The 16,837-nt window shown below is 43.5% G+C and overlaps 2 protein-coding genes across 2 annotated transcripts in view; one reads left to right on the top strand and one right to left on the bottom strand.

Moving 5' to 3' along the window:
- Window positions 1-712: 712 nt before the first annotated feature.
- LOC134801175 (attractin) overlaps window positions 713-16,837 on the bottom strand; it is a 56,662-nt gene continuing 40,537 nt past the window's right edge. Inside the window, exons 22-27 of the mRNA XM_063773721.1 lie at window positions 15,047-15,196; window positions 10,499-10,724; window positions 7,919-8,129; window positions 2,180-2,285; window positions 1,720-1,903; window positions 713-1,233 (exon numbers count right to left, since the gene is read on the bottom strand). Of these exons, the coding sequence (XP_063629791.1) occupies window positions 1,722-1,903; window positions 2,180-2,285; window positions 7,919-8,129; window positions 10,499-10,724; window positions 15,047-15,196 (875 nt within the window). The 3' untranslated portion in view covers window positions 713-1,233; window positions 1,720-1,721. The remainder of the gene's footprint in view (window positions 1,234-1,719; window positions 1,904-2,179; window positions 2,286-7,918; window positions 8,130-10,498; window positions 10,725-15,046; window positions 15,197-16,837) is intronic.
- On the top strand, window positions 3,697-5,258 carry LOC134801081 (uncharacterized). The gene is made up of 2 exons (XM_063773602.1): window positions 3,697-4,428; window positions 4,895-5,258. The coding sequence occupies exons 1-2, from the start codon at window positions 4,024-4,026 to the stop codon at window positions 4,958-4,960; spliced, it is 471 nt and encodes a 156-aa protein (XP_063629672.1). The 5' UTR covers window positions 3,697-4,023; the 3' UTR covers window positions 4,961-5,258.

Genomic DNA, 16,837 nt, shown 5'->3' with positions numbered 1-16,837 from the left:
GAATGTGTTAACTAAAACTATCGTTCTTGTTCTATAAGCTCAATACATAAAAATATAAACGTCACTAACGCTTTAAAAATATCGCTACACCGATTATGTCCCATGGGGACAGGTTTAAGAGTTAAGATGTTTTTTTATGTAGCATTTTTTAGGTGTCCATGGTGGTATTTTTTTTAATAGTATTTAAATGTATAGCCCTATATTTTAATAAATATTGCAATAATCGACCATAAGTATTTCGTCTATATTAATTATCATGTGTAAACACATGACATGAGTCACAAATGATAATTTAAAACGAAATTATATCTTGTGACGCAAGTTACGTCACATTTAATAATATATAGCAAATCTGGCTGATGGTCGATTTTAACAATATATTTAATATTTTTCAATGCAAATGTACTATCTAGCAACCATAATACTCTTGTGTAAACATTATATGGCTTTATATACCTGGTTATTATTATAATCTATTTTGTTCGAATAAGAATATTGTAGCGTCCACAATGTTACCATGGAGATATGTCCTTAACGTGACACTTTTTCGTGCATGCTACCGGTGTTCATCGATTTATAAGACGTTATCACGTCAAAAAAATATACAAAATGTTTTAATAAAAAAAAAAGTTATTACAAGCAATAATTGAGCAAACCTACAATTATATTAAATGTATGAACGTCTTAATATACTGATAAAAAAGTTATAATAGAGGATAATAAAAACCAGGTATCAAATAAATAAACTCATGACATAACAATATTACCTATACACATGACTTTAAATCATTGAGCATTTGCACAGTATTGAATATAATTCTCATTTGTCCCTGAACTTGTCAAAGCACTTAAAAGGTTGGCAACGCGCTTGTTACACTGGATCAAGCATCCATAGGCTGCGTCAATAGTGTGCAAATGCTACGATATATAAGTTTGCGATGTAAAACTTACCAAAAGCACGCTAAACTAAAACTGTTGTCTACATATCACTTTCTCAATGTCATTTCACTTAGTTTATGGAACACTTTTAAGTCGACACATTCGACGTTTGAAGAACTTTACACTCGACACGGTTGACGTTTACAACACTTTAAAGTGGACACGGTCGACATTTGAATTATGTCACGTGGACACGTTTGAAACACTTTAGTCATCACATGCGACGTATTGAGTATTGTTTGAGCACTTTATACACCATTTACATATTTATTATATACATTGGTGTCGGTTGATCTGAAACAAAAGGGATTAATTTACAAAAAGTGTCAGTATAGCGAGTACAAAAAAGTGTCAGTATAGAGGGTACAAATTTTTTACATAAATTATACTTTTTTGACAGTTTTTAAGGCGATTCTACCGAGTTCTAATTCAATGTTGTGTTATTTTATTATATACATGGCTCCTGTCCAGGTTTACATCATCGGACTATCTTGATGGTGGGTACTCATCGCTCTGTGCTCAAAATTTTCTAGATATTTTATATTTCATTATATTCGGAACTGGATTTAATCACAATTTGACTTACAAGGTAAAAGTTACCTTTTAACGAACAAGAAAAAAATACATGATTCAAGCCTCACGGCCATGAGGCCATTGACTTAACTTTAAAGAATAGTTCTAAAAATTTTGCATAACCAAAAAATTAAAAAAGAAAATGATGATGGTAGGCCAAAGTCTAGTACTTTGTCTTTCGGGTTTTTAGCGAAGTTAGTAACGTACGGTCAGCGGCGCGCCTTGTGGTCCTGGTGGTGGCCGAGCGTGACGAGCGCGGAGGCGACGGCCAGCCCACCCAGCGGCGGCGCGCGGCCCGTGCCGCCCGTGGGCAGCCGCACCAGCAGCGACAGCACGGCCGCGCGCGACCCCAGGCACGGCTCCAGCGCCACCGGTGCTGGGACGCCACAACCTGACAAACAAGTGTTTTTACTACTAACTACATTTACCAAATTATATTAGAGGAAAAACAGAAAAATTCACCGCTTCTTGAGCTACAGAAGCCTACTAGAACTGCGCGAATCTTCTCACTTCTTCCTACATGTATACACGCCTTAGGATGGCGACATCTACCGAAAGACACAGTTGTAAAACCCAAAAAATTATGTAGCAACAGTAATTAGTAAAGTAAAGTAAAGTATAGATTAATTTGACTAAAAAATAACGTTTTTATATAACTTTTATTCACCTGCTCCTCCTTTCTCCAACTCAACACAGACTTGACTGAACGGCCGCGACGCCATCTGCTCCATTTCCACGAAGAGCCGCTGCCTTCTCCTGTACAAGTCGTATTTCTGAGAAAAAAACAAAATTCAATTAAAGTCCATTTCCCCACAACATAATGCCATAATAAGACCATACGTAAACGTATGCATTGTACGAGACGGTACATGAAATATGTAATGACATCTGTCAAAAGGTCACTTGAAAGTCAGTATAGAGCTTACCTCGTATCTAAGCACAAGCGTTAACGGTTATGAACAATATATGTGTGATGTAGTAGTTAGAAGAGTGGAAATACAGTTCTTTATTAATATTTAAAATATGTTTCATTAGTGCCTAACATACTTATGGTCCTTCGATGGGCCGTTAGCGCTAATAGCTGTAGCTACGAACAATGTGCGTGGACATGCGGTGCGTGATAGATCAGCGGCCGACTCCATATCGTCGGTATTGTGCAGTGCGCAAGTTTGCTGAACTGATGTGAGGTGCTCTGTGCTCAAGATTTTAGTTGCAAGTTGCAAAATAGAGGACCTACAAAAACGCAGTGCGTGTGCGTAGTGACTTTTTGGTGTGGGAAGTTGTCACCAGCGTTTTTCCGGGGTGCGGTGCTCGCCGGGACGCAATACTAAATACCGAATATTTCGGTGTCTGTTCATTGAGCAGGGATTCTTTAAAAATAAAACGCAAGTTGCGCATGACCCGCGTGCAGTGCTCGTGTGGACTAATTCTTATGTCTCGAAGTTCGAACATTTTCAGAGTTCAGTGAACTATATTTTAATGCGTAACGCAAGTTGTGCTAGCAGTTAAATTACGTCTCCGTGTGCAGTGCAAACGGAGGGATATTGACATTTCTTTCGAACTTTAATGGCCCCTATAGTGGTCTACATATATTTAGTGTAACATACTATCAAATATTAAAGACAGTTCCGTTCTAACGGTCAGTGGCTGCAGTGTTAACCAGTATTACAATTAGCATATTTGCTAGTTGAACGTTTGGAGGGTTGCATTTATTTAGCTATTTTCCCGTTGGGTACCCTTTCTAGAACATTTGACTTTTTTAGTTCGTTCATTTGGCATTAAAATTCGTTCATCTATTTCCGCTAGAAACCGGACCAATAGCTATCAACTTTGTATAACTTCATGATAACTTCACTCACATGCGTTTTGGTTATGCAAATTTATAATCGGTAACTTCAATACGCACAAGTTAATTGCAAATGGAAAAAAGTTTGCTCGAGTGAGCATAGTTTGCAAAAACGAAACGTCGCCGGACTTCGGAGATCTACGCCAAGCTTCGTGTTGCAGCCGCGTGCGCCTATTGGCCGTGCGCAACGCCGTTCATCCCGTTCCGTTCCAATAGCAGCGTGGCAGGAATCCTTCGTTCACGCATTCACTCATATCGGACGCCGACGACGCCATTAATTTCGTTTCGACAAAGGAAATAATTCGTGTTATTTGTGCTTGGCTTATAATTTGTTTTCTAACTCTCCAATTTTTCTTTGTAAGAAAGTGCGGTTGCATAAACAATTGCAAAAATTAACCGCATGAACGCTAAGTTAGTGCTAAGCAAGTGTTTACATTGTGTAAGTTATTTGCATTGCAAATTGCAATTCATTTGCGGCACGGTGTGCAAGGCTTTAACAATTTGTACTTATACGTTTTGGTTGATACAGGTAACTATAAGTTATACTTAGTTATTGTCAATTTGTATTCGCATACGTGTGACGTGTGTGTATAACTCTATTTAGATAAATTATCTAATTAAGTTGTTGAATATTGTTTAAGGGGTTAGCAAGTCTCCATTACAAAATGGCGGACGATGATGTTAAGAGACTGCGAGCGGCCAGGGGGCAATTAAAAGCTGCTTTAACAAGGATGATGGCGTTTAAAGCGGCAGCTGAATCGGCTTCTTCTAGCGTAGATGCGGACCCTTTGCTTTATCAGCAAAAGAAGGATAGGTTGGAGAAGATCTTTGAGGAGTATAAGGAGCTCAACCTCGAAATCCTGTTACTGGATCCAGCTGATCAAGAGCGGGTAGAAGATTTCGAAGACAAGTACGATGTACTGCGCTCCTTTTATGCGGGCATAATCAATGCAGCGTTGGGCGAGGCTGCGCCGCTCATGTCACCGCAGCGATCTTTCGCGTCCCCCGGGGGATGTAACGCGTCGCCATTCAGGCTGCCACCTATTAATTTGAAGGTGTTTACTGGTGAGGTAGGTGATTACCAAGGTTTTATCTCACTATTTAACAGCGTCATTGACGGTGATGTCAAATTAAAGGCCTGCGAGAAGTTATATTATTTAAAAACTTATTGAAGTGGAGAGGCCTTAGCGCTAATTAATTATTTACCTCTCACGGCCGAATCATACCCAATTGCTATTGAGCTTTTAAAACAAAGATATGATAATAAGAAACAATTAGTTAACCATCACATCATATCAATTTTAGATTTGCCCCCCATGCAAAAGGCATCTGCTGGGTGTTTAAGGAACTTAGTTTCAGTAACTAGGCAGCACCTAGGTGCGCTAACAAATTTAAGTGCCCCAGTTTCTCAGTGGGATTTAGTGATAGTTACAATTTTGCAAAGGAAACTTGACCAATATACTTTGAGAGCTTACCATTTGGAAAATCAAAGCAACAGTGATTTGCCAAACCTCAATGATTTTTTAACCTTTCTAGAGCAACGAGCTGCTGCCTTGGAGTCGCTGGGAGAGCGCACGCCCACTGGGCGACGCTCTAGTTTAATAAGCTCAGCAACAAGTAATGTTAAAGTGGTTAAGCCGTTGAAGTCTAAATGTAAGTACTGTCAATCTAATGTTCACAAGCTGCATCAGTGCTCAACTTTCAGATTAATGGAGCCTCATAAGAAAAAACAATTTGTTGTGTCTAATAAATTGTGTAGCATTTGTTTAAATGAACATGTTGGTCAAAGATGCATCTATTCTTTCAAGTGTGCCATTTGCAAGGGCAAGCATAATACTCTATTGCATGAGGAAGTTCCACAGCAGTGTGCGGCAGTCTCACAGATTGATGAAACTGAGAACCCAATATTGGGGTACATCAGTTTATTATTAAGTAGGAGAGGTACTGATCTTTTACCTACCATTAAGGCTAGGGTATATGATAAGCACGGGCAACCTATGATTGTTCGTTGTCTTCTAGACACATGTAGCCAGATTACCTTTTTGCGCTCTGATGTAGCAGAGCGTTTAGGATGCGAACTATACCCTGATGATTCAGCAATCTCAGGGGTGTGCGATGCTCCCAGCTTTAAGGCTATGCAAACCTCATTGATGGTTCATTCCATGGTAACGGATTATAGTGTCGCAGTGACATGTAATGTTGTTAAAAATATTACAGCTAATATGCCACAGTTCTCTCTCAGAAATGAAGTTATAAACATACCACCTAATATCCAATTAGCTGATGACAGTTTTGATATTTCTTCAAGAATTGATATACTATTAGCGTCCCACGTATTCTTTCAGGCACTTCTGCCGGAGCAGATACCTGCCTTGCCTAGCAAGCTGGTGCTGCAAAATACACGCTTCGGGTTTATTGTAGCTGGCCTGGCCGGTTGCTCCAGCGCAGCCCCGGTTCCAAGCTTAGCTTCAAATTTTTGCTGTCAACAGCTAACACAAAATAATGATGAAGGTAAATTAGATAATCTAGCGGTGGTAGCCGAGTGGATATGACGTCCGACTTTCAATCCGGAGGTCGCGGGTTCAAATCCTGGCTCGTACCAATGAGTTTTTCGGAACTTATGTACGAAATATCATTTGATATTTACCACTAGCTTTTCGGTGAAGGAAAACATCGTGAGGAAACCTGCATACATCTGCGAAGACTTTCAAAGGTGTATGTGAAGTCCCCAATCCGCATTGGGCTAGCGTGGGGACTATAGCCCAAGCCCTCTCGCGCATGAGAGGAGGCCTGTGCCCAGCAGTGGGACGTATATAGGCTGAAATGATGATGATGATGAAATTAGATAATATTGTATCCCAATTTTGGTTAACTGAGAAGGTTCCAGAAACATACACAGAGGCCAGCTCTGAACAAGAGTTAGCTGAAACAATATTTCAGGAGACTGTAGTCTTGAAAGATAATAAATTTGAGGTGGCATTGCCACTCAAAAAGAATATTATTGATCTGTATTTAGGTGATTCACTGTCATGTGCTTTAAAAAGATTCTTAAATTTAGAATTGCGCTTTAAAAAAGATAATGAATTGTATTCAAAATATAAAGCTTTCATAGATGAGTATGTGCGGTTGGGCCATGCAAAGTATGTCAACATTTCAGAGTACAACTTAGAAGGGGAGGCGGTTTATTTTCTTGCCCACCACCCTGTTTTCAACCCCTCAAGTAAAACTTCATCACTTAGAGTCGTATTTGATGGATCAATGCCTACTTTGGCTAAAATTTCACTCAATGACGTTTTATTGAATGGGTCCGTTGTACAAAATGATCTGTTCAGTATTTTGGTCTTGTTTCGCCTATATAGGTTCATTTTGAACTGCTCATTTTTTGACTGGTGCTCCTCTTACCACATATCCTGAAAAAGATTGTACTAAAGGGCCTGTTAGTCTTACTAAGTTTTGGGAACAATGTAACCGTATGGTTCAAAACTTTTGGAAGCAGTGGCATAAACAGTACCTTGTTCAATTACAAAATAGGCCAAAATGGCGCAAAGATTGTAAAAATATAGAAGTAGGTACTTTAGTGATAGTTAAGGATGATAATGTAACGCCTTTGAGGTGACCCATGGCTAGAGTAGTAGAGGTCTACCCCGGAGTTGATGGAAAAGTAAGGGCACTCTCCATAAGGACAATTAAAGGGTCTATCATAAGAACAAGCATATATAAAGTGTGTGTTCTACCAATAGATAGTTAAGTTGTATAACATAGTTAGTTTCTAAGATAGTTAACATATAGTTTTTATAAACCTTTTTTGTGGTTGGGAATATGTACGAGACGGTACATGAAATATGTAATGACATCTGTCAAAAGGTCACTTGAAAGTCAGTATAGAGCTTACCTCGTATCTAAGCACAAGCATTAACGGTTATGAACAATATATGTGTGATGTAGTAGTTAGAAGAGTGGAAATACAGTTCTTTATTAATATTTAAAATATGTTTCATTAGTGCCTAACATGCATAATAAATAAATGTTTACATTTTATTTATTGATGTTTTATATCTTACACAACAACTGTACAAATTTGTATGTCCCATCTTTAATTTCTTCAAATATATTTTTTGACGGTTTGTATATTCATTTACTAGCGACCCGCTCCGGCTTTGCACTGGTTACACAAAACCTTAACAAATTATACACCTTCACTTTCCTCATAAATCAGTCTATTGATAGGTGAAAACCGCATGAAAATCCGGTCAGTAGTTTTTGAGTTTATCGCGAACATACATACATGCAAACAAACAGACAGACGCGGCGGGGGAGTTTGTTTTATAAAGTGTAGTGGTCATTGATCACGTCACGGGTGATTGGTCGAAGAAATGTACACTGGCGTTCAAAAGTGCATAGACATGTTTCAACCGTAATATTAAGGCATTACGGTCGACATCTATCCATGCACTTTTGAACGCCACTGTACCGTGGCTAAAGCTATAGATGATGTGTCAAGCGCAGTAGGCCAAAGTTTCCTCCCCTTTTTTTAGTAGAAATCTTTATATCTGCACAAACTTGTTTAATCTTCCACAGCGCCGCAGCGACCAACAACAACAGTAGGAAACACGACGAGAACGTGATGAAGAACTGTTGCAGATTCAGCTTCGGGTACTGCGAGAATGAGATCTGTATCCACAGCGGCGGGCGGAAGTCGTACACGTAGACGAAGAACGTGGTTAATGTGACGTTGTCTTCGACGCCGAAGGCGTGGTCGGATTTGGCGAATCTGTAATGAAAGGGTCTACGGTCAATTATGAGTTGGACTATAATATTGTAATTATTTACATTTAGGGAACATTTCCATTCAATATCTCATCTATTTAAATTATAAACTGAAGTAGACATGTTTCTTTATTGAAATGTGACATCTATTCCAGTTTATAAAATGACTTTTTGAAAACCTTTTTTTTGAATGATAGATGGTATGTGAAGTGAGAAAGAATGAATGCTAATTTATTGTCATACGTAAAATACTAAAAGAAAATATGGATATTGGTATCGATACCAGAGTTGATGATGAGATGATCACGCACACAAAAAACATGTCAATTTGTTGATTTTAAAAGGATGTAAAGTAGGTATTGTATAATAATTCTCGACCTAAGGAGGGCTTCAACACATGATTTAATTAAACTTAACCTTTGTGTGTGATCCTGCACTGCACACACACAAAATATCTCTATACGGGACGACCGAGGTTTAAACACTTCGAACTCAAAATCAAGGTTTTATTAATATTTTTTATTTACTTACACCGACAAAATATTAAGCAAAATTTAGCTGCCAGCTACATACATACAACAAACAGGAAATTCAGATTACTTGCTTTTTGTCTACGGGTAAAACATAACTAACTTGTATCTAAAGTTGGTGCAGTTGACGTGCGCGAACAGCGTCCGCTCGCCCGGCTCGGAGCGCGTCCTAACCGTGAGGTTCATACGCTCATACTGGAACAAGTTACCAGGATTCGAACCCGGGACCTCCTGCTTCACAGGTCACTACCTACTAGGCTAGGCTGGGACCACAAGTATGTAAAAAACATAACTAATTTGTATCTAAAGTTGGTGCAGTTGACGTGCGCGAACAGCGTCCGCTCGCCCGGCTCGGAGCGCGTCCTAACCGTGAGGTTCATATGCTCATACTGGAACAAGTTACCAGGATTCGAACCCGGGACCTCCTGCTTCACAGGTCACTACCTACTAGGCTAGGCTGGGACCACAAGTATGTAAAAAACATAACTAATTTGTATCTAAAGTTGGTGCAGTTGACGTGCGCGAACAGCGTCCGCTCGCCCGGCTCGGAGCGCGTCCTAACCGTGAGGTTCATACGCTCATACTGGAACAAGTTACCAGGATTCGAACCCGGGACCTCCTGCTTCACAGGTCACTACCTACTAGGGTAGGCTGGGACCACAAGTATGTAAAAAACATAACTAATTTGTATCTAAAGTTGGTGCAGTTGACGTGCGCGAACAGCGTCCGCTCGCCCGGCTCGGAGCGCGTCCTAACCGTGAGGTTCATACGCTCATACTGGAACAAGTTACCAGGATTCGAACCCGGGACCTCCTGCTTCACAGGTCACTACCTACTAGGCTAGGCTGGGACCACAAGTATGTAAAAAACATAACTAATTTGTATCTAAAGTTGGTGCAGTTGACGTGCGCGAACAGCGTCCGCTCGCCCGGCTCGGAGCGCGTCCTAACCGTGAGGTTCATACGCTCATACTGGAACAAGTTACCAGGATTCGAACCCGGGACCTCCTGCTTCACAGGTCACTACCTACTAGGCTAGGCTGGGACCACAAGTATGTAAAAAACATAACTAATTTGTATCTAAAGTTGGTGCAGTTGACGTGCGCGAACAGCGTCCGCTCGCCCGGCTCGGAGCGCGTCCTAACCGTGAGGTTCATATGCTCATACTGGAACAAGTTACCAGGATTCGAACCCGGGACCTCCTGCTTCACAGGTCACTACCTACTAGGCTAGGCTGGGACCACAAGTATGTAAAAAACATAACTAATTTGTATCTAAAGTTGGTGCAGTTGACGTGCGCGAACAGCGTCCGCTCGCCCGGCTAGGAGCGCGTCCTAACCGTGAGGTTCATACGCTCATACTGGAACAAGTTACCAGGATTCGAACCCGGGACCTCCTGCTTCACAGGTCACTACCTACTAGGCTAGGCTGGGACCACAAGTATGTAAAAAACATAACTAATTTGTATCTAAAGTTGGTGCAGTTGACGTGCGCGAACAGCGTCCGCTCGCCCGGCTCGGAGCGCGCCCTAACCGTGAGTTTCATACGCTCATACTGGAACAAAATACCGGGATTCGAACCCTGGACCTCCTGCTTCACAGGTCACTACCTACTACTAGGCTAGGCTGGGACTTCAAATAATTAAAACGTATATGTAAAACAGCGTCTGCTCGCCAGGCTCGGAGCGCGTCCTAACCGTGAGGTTCATACGCTCATACTGAAACAAGTTACCAGGATTCGAACCCGGGACCTCCTGCTTCACAGGTCACTTCACAGGCTGGGTCACTACTGACTAGACTAGGACTAGGCTATTTTCCTACAAATATGTAAAACACATAACTAACTTGTATCTAAAGTTGGTGCAGTTGACGTGCGCGAACAGCGTCCGCTCGCCCGGCTCGGAGCGCGTCCTAACCGTGAGGTTCATACGCGCGTGCGCCGAGCACGTTATGCTAAAGTCCGCGTCCACATCGGCTTTCACTGGCGCGTTCCGGAAGTTTATGGCGGAGAGGTGACGGTCTTCTTTTTTTGAGAGGTTGAATGTGAATTGGTAGTCTACGGCTAGGTCGTCTGTAACAAAAAAACTGGGGTAAGATACATACACAACAACCAAATTGAACAACGTTAAAATACTCGTATCAGGCCCGTCTCTTTCGCACACGACGCGCGTCTCACGACGAGACGCGCGTCGTGTGCGAAACGTAGGAAATAAATATGGCGGGTACTCACAAGCGACGCGTAGGATACGCGTACGAAACACAAATCGCTTGAGAGTAGCCTCGTGAGAGACGGGCCTAAACTGTCTGGATCCCTCTACTGTGTATTGACGCAAAATTAGAATATCGAGTTGAAGTTTTATATTAGGTCATAAACATAAAAATAGAAAATCTTCCAACGCCTAATCGCTCACCAAACTGCCCTTTTGTGCTGCAAAAACAGCGGCCGGTATCTAGTTCACAATGCGTCTACTTGTGCGAGGTAAAACCTGACTTTACCTTTCGATTTATCTATGTAGTTACTAAAATACCAAATACTACGTTACACAGTATATATTTTAATTTCTACTATGAAATGTTGTTAGCACGATTCAGTGCTACATACAGCGCCATCTACAAGAGTGAACTTACAATATAAGATCACCGCCTCTTACCGATGTTATTGATATTTTTGGACTATTCCTCGCTCTATACGGAACATTGCGCTAATTTTAGCATTTGTATTACTTAGTAGTTATAAAGACTAGACTTACAATAGCAAGCTCCCTTGTTGTACAGATCAGCGTGATAGTGGTTGCTGTTGTCACACTTGTCGCACCGCTCGCCGGCCAGTCCTTTGGTGCTGCAGAAACAGCGGCCGGTGTCAAGTGCGCCGTCTATCGGTAAATGTTAAGACTAGACTTACAATAGCAAGCTCCCTTGTTGTACAGATCGGCGTGATAGTGGTTGCTGTTGTCACACTTGTCGCACCGCTCGCCGGCCAGTCCTTTGGTGCTGCAGAAACAGCGGCCGGTGTCAAGTGCGCCATCTATCGGTAAATGTTAAGACTAGACTTACAATAGCAAGCTCCCTCGTTGTACAGGTCCGCGTGATAGTGGTTACTATTGTCACATTTGTCGCACCGCTCGCCGGCCAGGCCTTTGGTGCTGCAGAAACAGCGGCCGGTGTCAAGTGCGCCATCTATCGGTAAATGTTAAGACTAGACTTACAATAGCAAGCTCCCTTGTTGTACAGATCGGCGTGATAGTGGTTGCTGTTGTCACACTTGTCGCACCGCTCGCCGGCCAGTCCTTTGGTGCTGCAGAAACAGCGGCCGGTGTCAAGTGCGCCATCTATCGGTAAATGTTAAGACTAGACTTACAATAGCAAGCTCCCTTGTTGTACAGATCGGCGTGATAGTGGTTGCTGTTATCACACTTGTCGCACCGCTCGCCGGCCAGTCCTTTGGTGCTGCAGAAACAGCGGCCGGTGTCAAGTGCGCCATCTATCGGTAAATGTTAAGACTAGACTTACAATAGCAAGCTCCCTTGTTGTACAGATCAGCGTGATAGTGGTTGCTGTTGTCACATTTGTCGCACCGCTCGCCGGCCAGGCCTTTGGTGCTGCAGAAACAGCGGCCGGTGTCAAGTGCGCCATCTATCGGTAAATGTTAAGACTAGACTTACAATAGCAAGCTCCCTTGTTGTACAGATCGGCGTGATAGTGGTTGCTGTTGTCACACTTGTCGCACCGCTCGCCGGCCAGTCCTTTGGTGCTGCAGAAACAGCGGCCGGTGTCAAGTGCGCCATCTATCGGTAAATGTTAAGACTAGACTTACAATAGCAAGCTCCCTTGTTGTACAGATCAGCGTGATAGTGGTTGCTGTTGTCACATTTGTCGCACCGCTCGCCGGCCAGGCCTTTGGTGCTGCAGAAACAGCGGCCGGTGTCAAGTGCGCCATCTATCGGTAAATGTTAAGACTAGACTAACAATAGCAAGCTCCCTTGTTGTACAGATCAGCGTGATAGTGGTTGCTGTTGTCACACTTGTCGCACCGCTCGCCGGCCAGGCCTTTGGTGCTGCAGAAACAGCGGCCGGTGTCAAGTGCGCAATCTATCGGTAAATGTTAAGACTAACAATAGCAAGCGCCCTTGTTGTACAGATCAGCGTGATAGTGGTTGCTGTTGTCACACTTGTCGCACCGCTCGCCGGCCAGTCCTTTGGTGCTGCAGAAACAGCGGCCGGTGTCAAGTGCGCCATCTATCGGTAAATGTTAAGACTAGACTAACAATAGCAAGCTCCCTTGTTGTACAGATCAGCGTGATAGTGGTTGCTGTTGTCACACTTGTCGCACCGCTCGCCGGCCAGGCCTTTGGTGCTGCAGAAACAGCGGCCGGTGTCAAGTGCGCCGTCTATCGGTAAATGTTAAGACTAGACTTACAATAGCAAGCTCCCTTGTTGTACAGATCAGCGTGATAGTGGTTGCTGTTGTCACACTTGTCGCACCGCTCGCCGGCCAGTCCTTTGGTGCTGCAGAAACAGCGGCCGGTGTCAAGTGCGCCGTCTATCGGTAAATGTTAAGACTAGACTTACAATAGCAAGCTCCCTTGTTGTACAGATCGGCGTGGTAATGGTTGCTGTTGTCACATTTGTCGCACCGCTCGCCGGCCAGGCCTTCGGTGCTGCAGAAACAGCGGCCGGTGTCAAGTGCGCCGTCTATCGATAAATGTTAAGACTAGACTTACAATAGCAAGCTCCCTTGTTGTACAGGTCAGCGTGATAGTGGTTGCTGTTGTCACATTTGTCGCACCGCTCGCCTGCCAGGCCTTTGGTGCTGCAGAAACAGCGGCCGGTGTCAAGTGCGCCATCTATCGGTAAATGTTAAGACTAGACTTACAATAGCAAGCTCCCTTGTTGTACAGATCAGCGTGATAGTGGTTGCTGTTGTCACACTTGTCGCACCGCTCGCCGGCCAGTCCTTTGGTGCTGCAGAAACAGCGGCCGGTGTCAAGTGCGCCGTCTATCGGTAAATGTTAAGACTAGACTTACAATAGCAAGCTCCCTTGTTGTACAGATCAGCGTGATAGTGGTTGCTGTTGTCACACTTGTCGCACCGCTCGCCGGCCAGTCCTTTGGTGCTGCAGAAACAGCGGCCGGTGTCAAGTGCGCCGTCTATCGGTAAATGTTAAGACTAGACTTACAATAGCAAGCTCCCTTGTTGTACAGATCGGCGTGGTAATGGTAGCTGTTGTCACATTTGTCGCACCGCTCGCCGGCCAGGCCTTCGGTGCTGCAGAAACAGCGGCCGGTGTCAAGTGCGCCATCTATCGGTAAATGTTAAGACTAGACTTACAATAGCAAGCTCCCTTGTTGTACAGGTCCGCGTGATAGTGGTTACTATTGTCACATTTGTCGCACCGCTCGCCGGCCAGGCCTTTGGTGCTGCAGAAACAGCGGCCGGTGTCAAGTGCGCCATCTATCGGTAAATGTTAAGACTAGACTTACAATAGCAAGCTCCCTTGTTGTACAGGTCCGCGTGATAATGGTTGCTGTTGTCACACTTGTCGCACCGCTCGCCGGCCAGGCCTTTGGTGCTGCAGAAACAGCGGCCGGTGTCAAGTGCGCCATCTATCGGTAAATGTTAAGACTAGACTTACAATAGCAAGCTCCCTCGTTGTACAGGTCCGCGTGATAGTGGTTACTATTGTCACATTTGTCGCACCGCTCGCCGGCCAGGCCTTTGGTGCTACAGAAACAGCGGCCGGTGTCAAGTGCGCCATCTATCGGTAAATGTTAAGACTTGACTTACAATAGCAAGCTCCCTTGTTGTACAGATCGGCGTGATAGTGGTTACTATTGTCACATTTGTCGCACCGCTCGCCGGCCAGGCCTTTGGTGCTACAGAAACAGCGGCCGGTGTCAAGTGCGCCGTCTATCGGTAAATGTTAAGACTAGACTTACAATAGCAAGCTCCCTTGTTGTACAGATCGGCGTGATAGTGGTTACTATTGTCACATTTGTCGCACCGCTCGCCGGCCAGGCCTTTGGTGCTACAGAAACAGCGGCCGGTGTCAAGTGCGCCATCTATCGGTAAATGTTAAGACTTGACTTACAATAGCAAGCTCCCTTGTTGTACAGGTCCGCGTGATAGTGGTTACTATTGTCACATTTGTCGCACCGCTCGCCGGCCAGGCCTTTGGTGCTACAGAAACAGCGGCCGGTGTCAAGTGCGCCGTCTATCGGTAAATGTTAAGACTAGACTTACAATAGCAAGCTCCCTTGTTGTACAGGTCAGCGTGATAGTGGTTACTATTGTCACATTTGTCGCACCGCTCGCCGGCCAGGCCTTTGGTGCTACAGAAACAGCGGCCGGTGTCAAGTGCGCCGTCTATCGGTAAATGTTAAGACTAGACTTACAATAGCAAGCTCCCTTGTTGTACAGGTCAGCGTGATAGTGGTTGCTGTTGTCACATTTGTCGCACCGCTCGCCTGCCAGGCCTTTGGTGCTGCAGAAACAGCGGCCCGTATCTGGCGCGCATGCGACGGCTTGCGCGTTGCATTCACAAGCTGGAACAAATAGAAAAATTGCAATATGGTCACAGAATAAATAATAGTACTACCGGCCGCGTAGCCAACACGCCAATCGCTTACGCTCCGTAGCAATCGAAACGCAACTGTCACTGTCGCACTTATATGGAAAAGTGATAGAGAGACATAAAGCGTTTCGTTTTCGAAGCGATAGCGATTGTCAGCTTGGCTAGGCCGGCTGTACAGAAAGGACACTTCCTACAAAACCGAAGTTTTGCTCCGAACAATTATTAGGGTTGGCACCACTTGACTTCCTTCTGCTTGCACGACCACAGATAAGATAATCACTTGAATTTTGACAACCCTAAATTGCCGAAAGGGATAGTGCCATATATTAGAAAGGGATAGCATGATTCGACCCTGAACCGCTGTCAAACTTCGGGTTTGTAGGAAGTGTCCTTTCTGTAGTACTATTATTTCTTCTGTGGCCGAACGGAGCCGAGTTTGCCCAAAGTCAGGAGTGTCTCCCCACTGGTATGGTCACATAAAAAGGCCTTCTGACTACGTAGGAAAGGCGCTACAACTTTCCATCCCAGGTCGAAGATCTAGGGGCAGACCCAGAACAAGATGGAAGGATGTAGTGCTAAAGGACATGAGTGAGTGCAGGTTATCCGAGGACGATGACGTGAGCAGGGCGAAGTGGAGAAGGATAAGCAGGAAAGCTGACCCCACCACCATGTGGGATAGATAGCTAGGAAGAGAGAGATATGTGAACACTAGCTTTTGCCCGCGACTTCGTCTGCGTGGAATTAGTGACAGCAGCTAAAGTAGATATAGCGCCTGGATAATGCTAATAGCAATCATTCAATTCGCGCATTGGTTACTTCAATTATTTGTTTATTTGTTTATTTTTATACATACCAGCACTTACAGATAAACCTTACGTGCTAATAGTGTTGTGAATATACATTTTAATAAGTATTTTATATAATTCTATCCACTGTTTCATTAGTCATTACGAATTATGTCATTAAATAGGTACATACTCATTTTATATTAATTATGTCATTATGAAATTACACTAACTTATCCTAATTATGTATGTATGTCACATTACGAACTAATTTTTATATTAACAAATATTACAGTACTATATAATCCAAACGAAATTTCAATAAATTATCATTATTTCATATTATAAATTAAATTCACATTAAGAAATAAAATTATACTAAATTGTCACAGTTTCTACAATAGAGCTTGGGGTTACAATATTTTCCAAATACCGAGATGATGCACTTAAAAATTTAGTCTCTGAGGAAAAGAAAATGTCAAGCTGCTTGTCGCTGTCTAGTATGTCATTTATCAGTTTCAACGCGTGGTGCAGTGGAGAGGAGGCTAGCGCGCGCGCGCGCGCCGGGGGGATGCCGAACAGATCGCGGCGGCGAATACGGAGTTGCTTCGTTGATAATCGGGGAACGCGCAACGGTATTTGTGCTAACAGCTGGGAATTTGTTAATTTACCGCGTATTATATGGAAAAAATATTAAATTAAGTATATGTTTCTTCGGGCTTCAAGGGATGTATAGTTTACCATACCATATATAAAGAGCGTCGGATACAGGAAAGGGTATGCGCCGTATATTTTCTTATATAGAAATCGCACAAACGATTTTTGCA

This window comes from Cydia splendana, chromosome 21 (genome assembly GCF_910591565.1).
Source record: "Cydia splendana chromosome 21, ilCydSple1.2, whole genome shotgun sequence".
NCBI lineage: Eukaryota > Metazoa > Arthropoda > Insecta > Lepidoptera > Tortricidae > Cydia > Cydia splendana.
This window is presented reverse-complemented; position numbering and strand designations above follow the sequence as displayed.

Bases quoted from the DNA above. Each gene is read 5' to 3' on its own strand.
- LOC134801081 (XM_063773602.1), top strand. From the start codon at position 4,024: ATGGCGGACGATGATGTTAAGAGACTGCGAGCGGCCAGGGGGCAATTA. The intron at 4,429-4,894 runs GTAGGTGATTAC...TAACCTTTCTAG, and splicing joins TGAAGGTGTTTACTGGTGAG to AGCAACGAGCTGCTGCCTTG.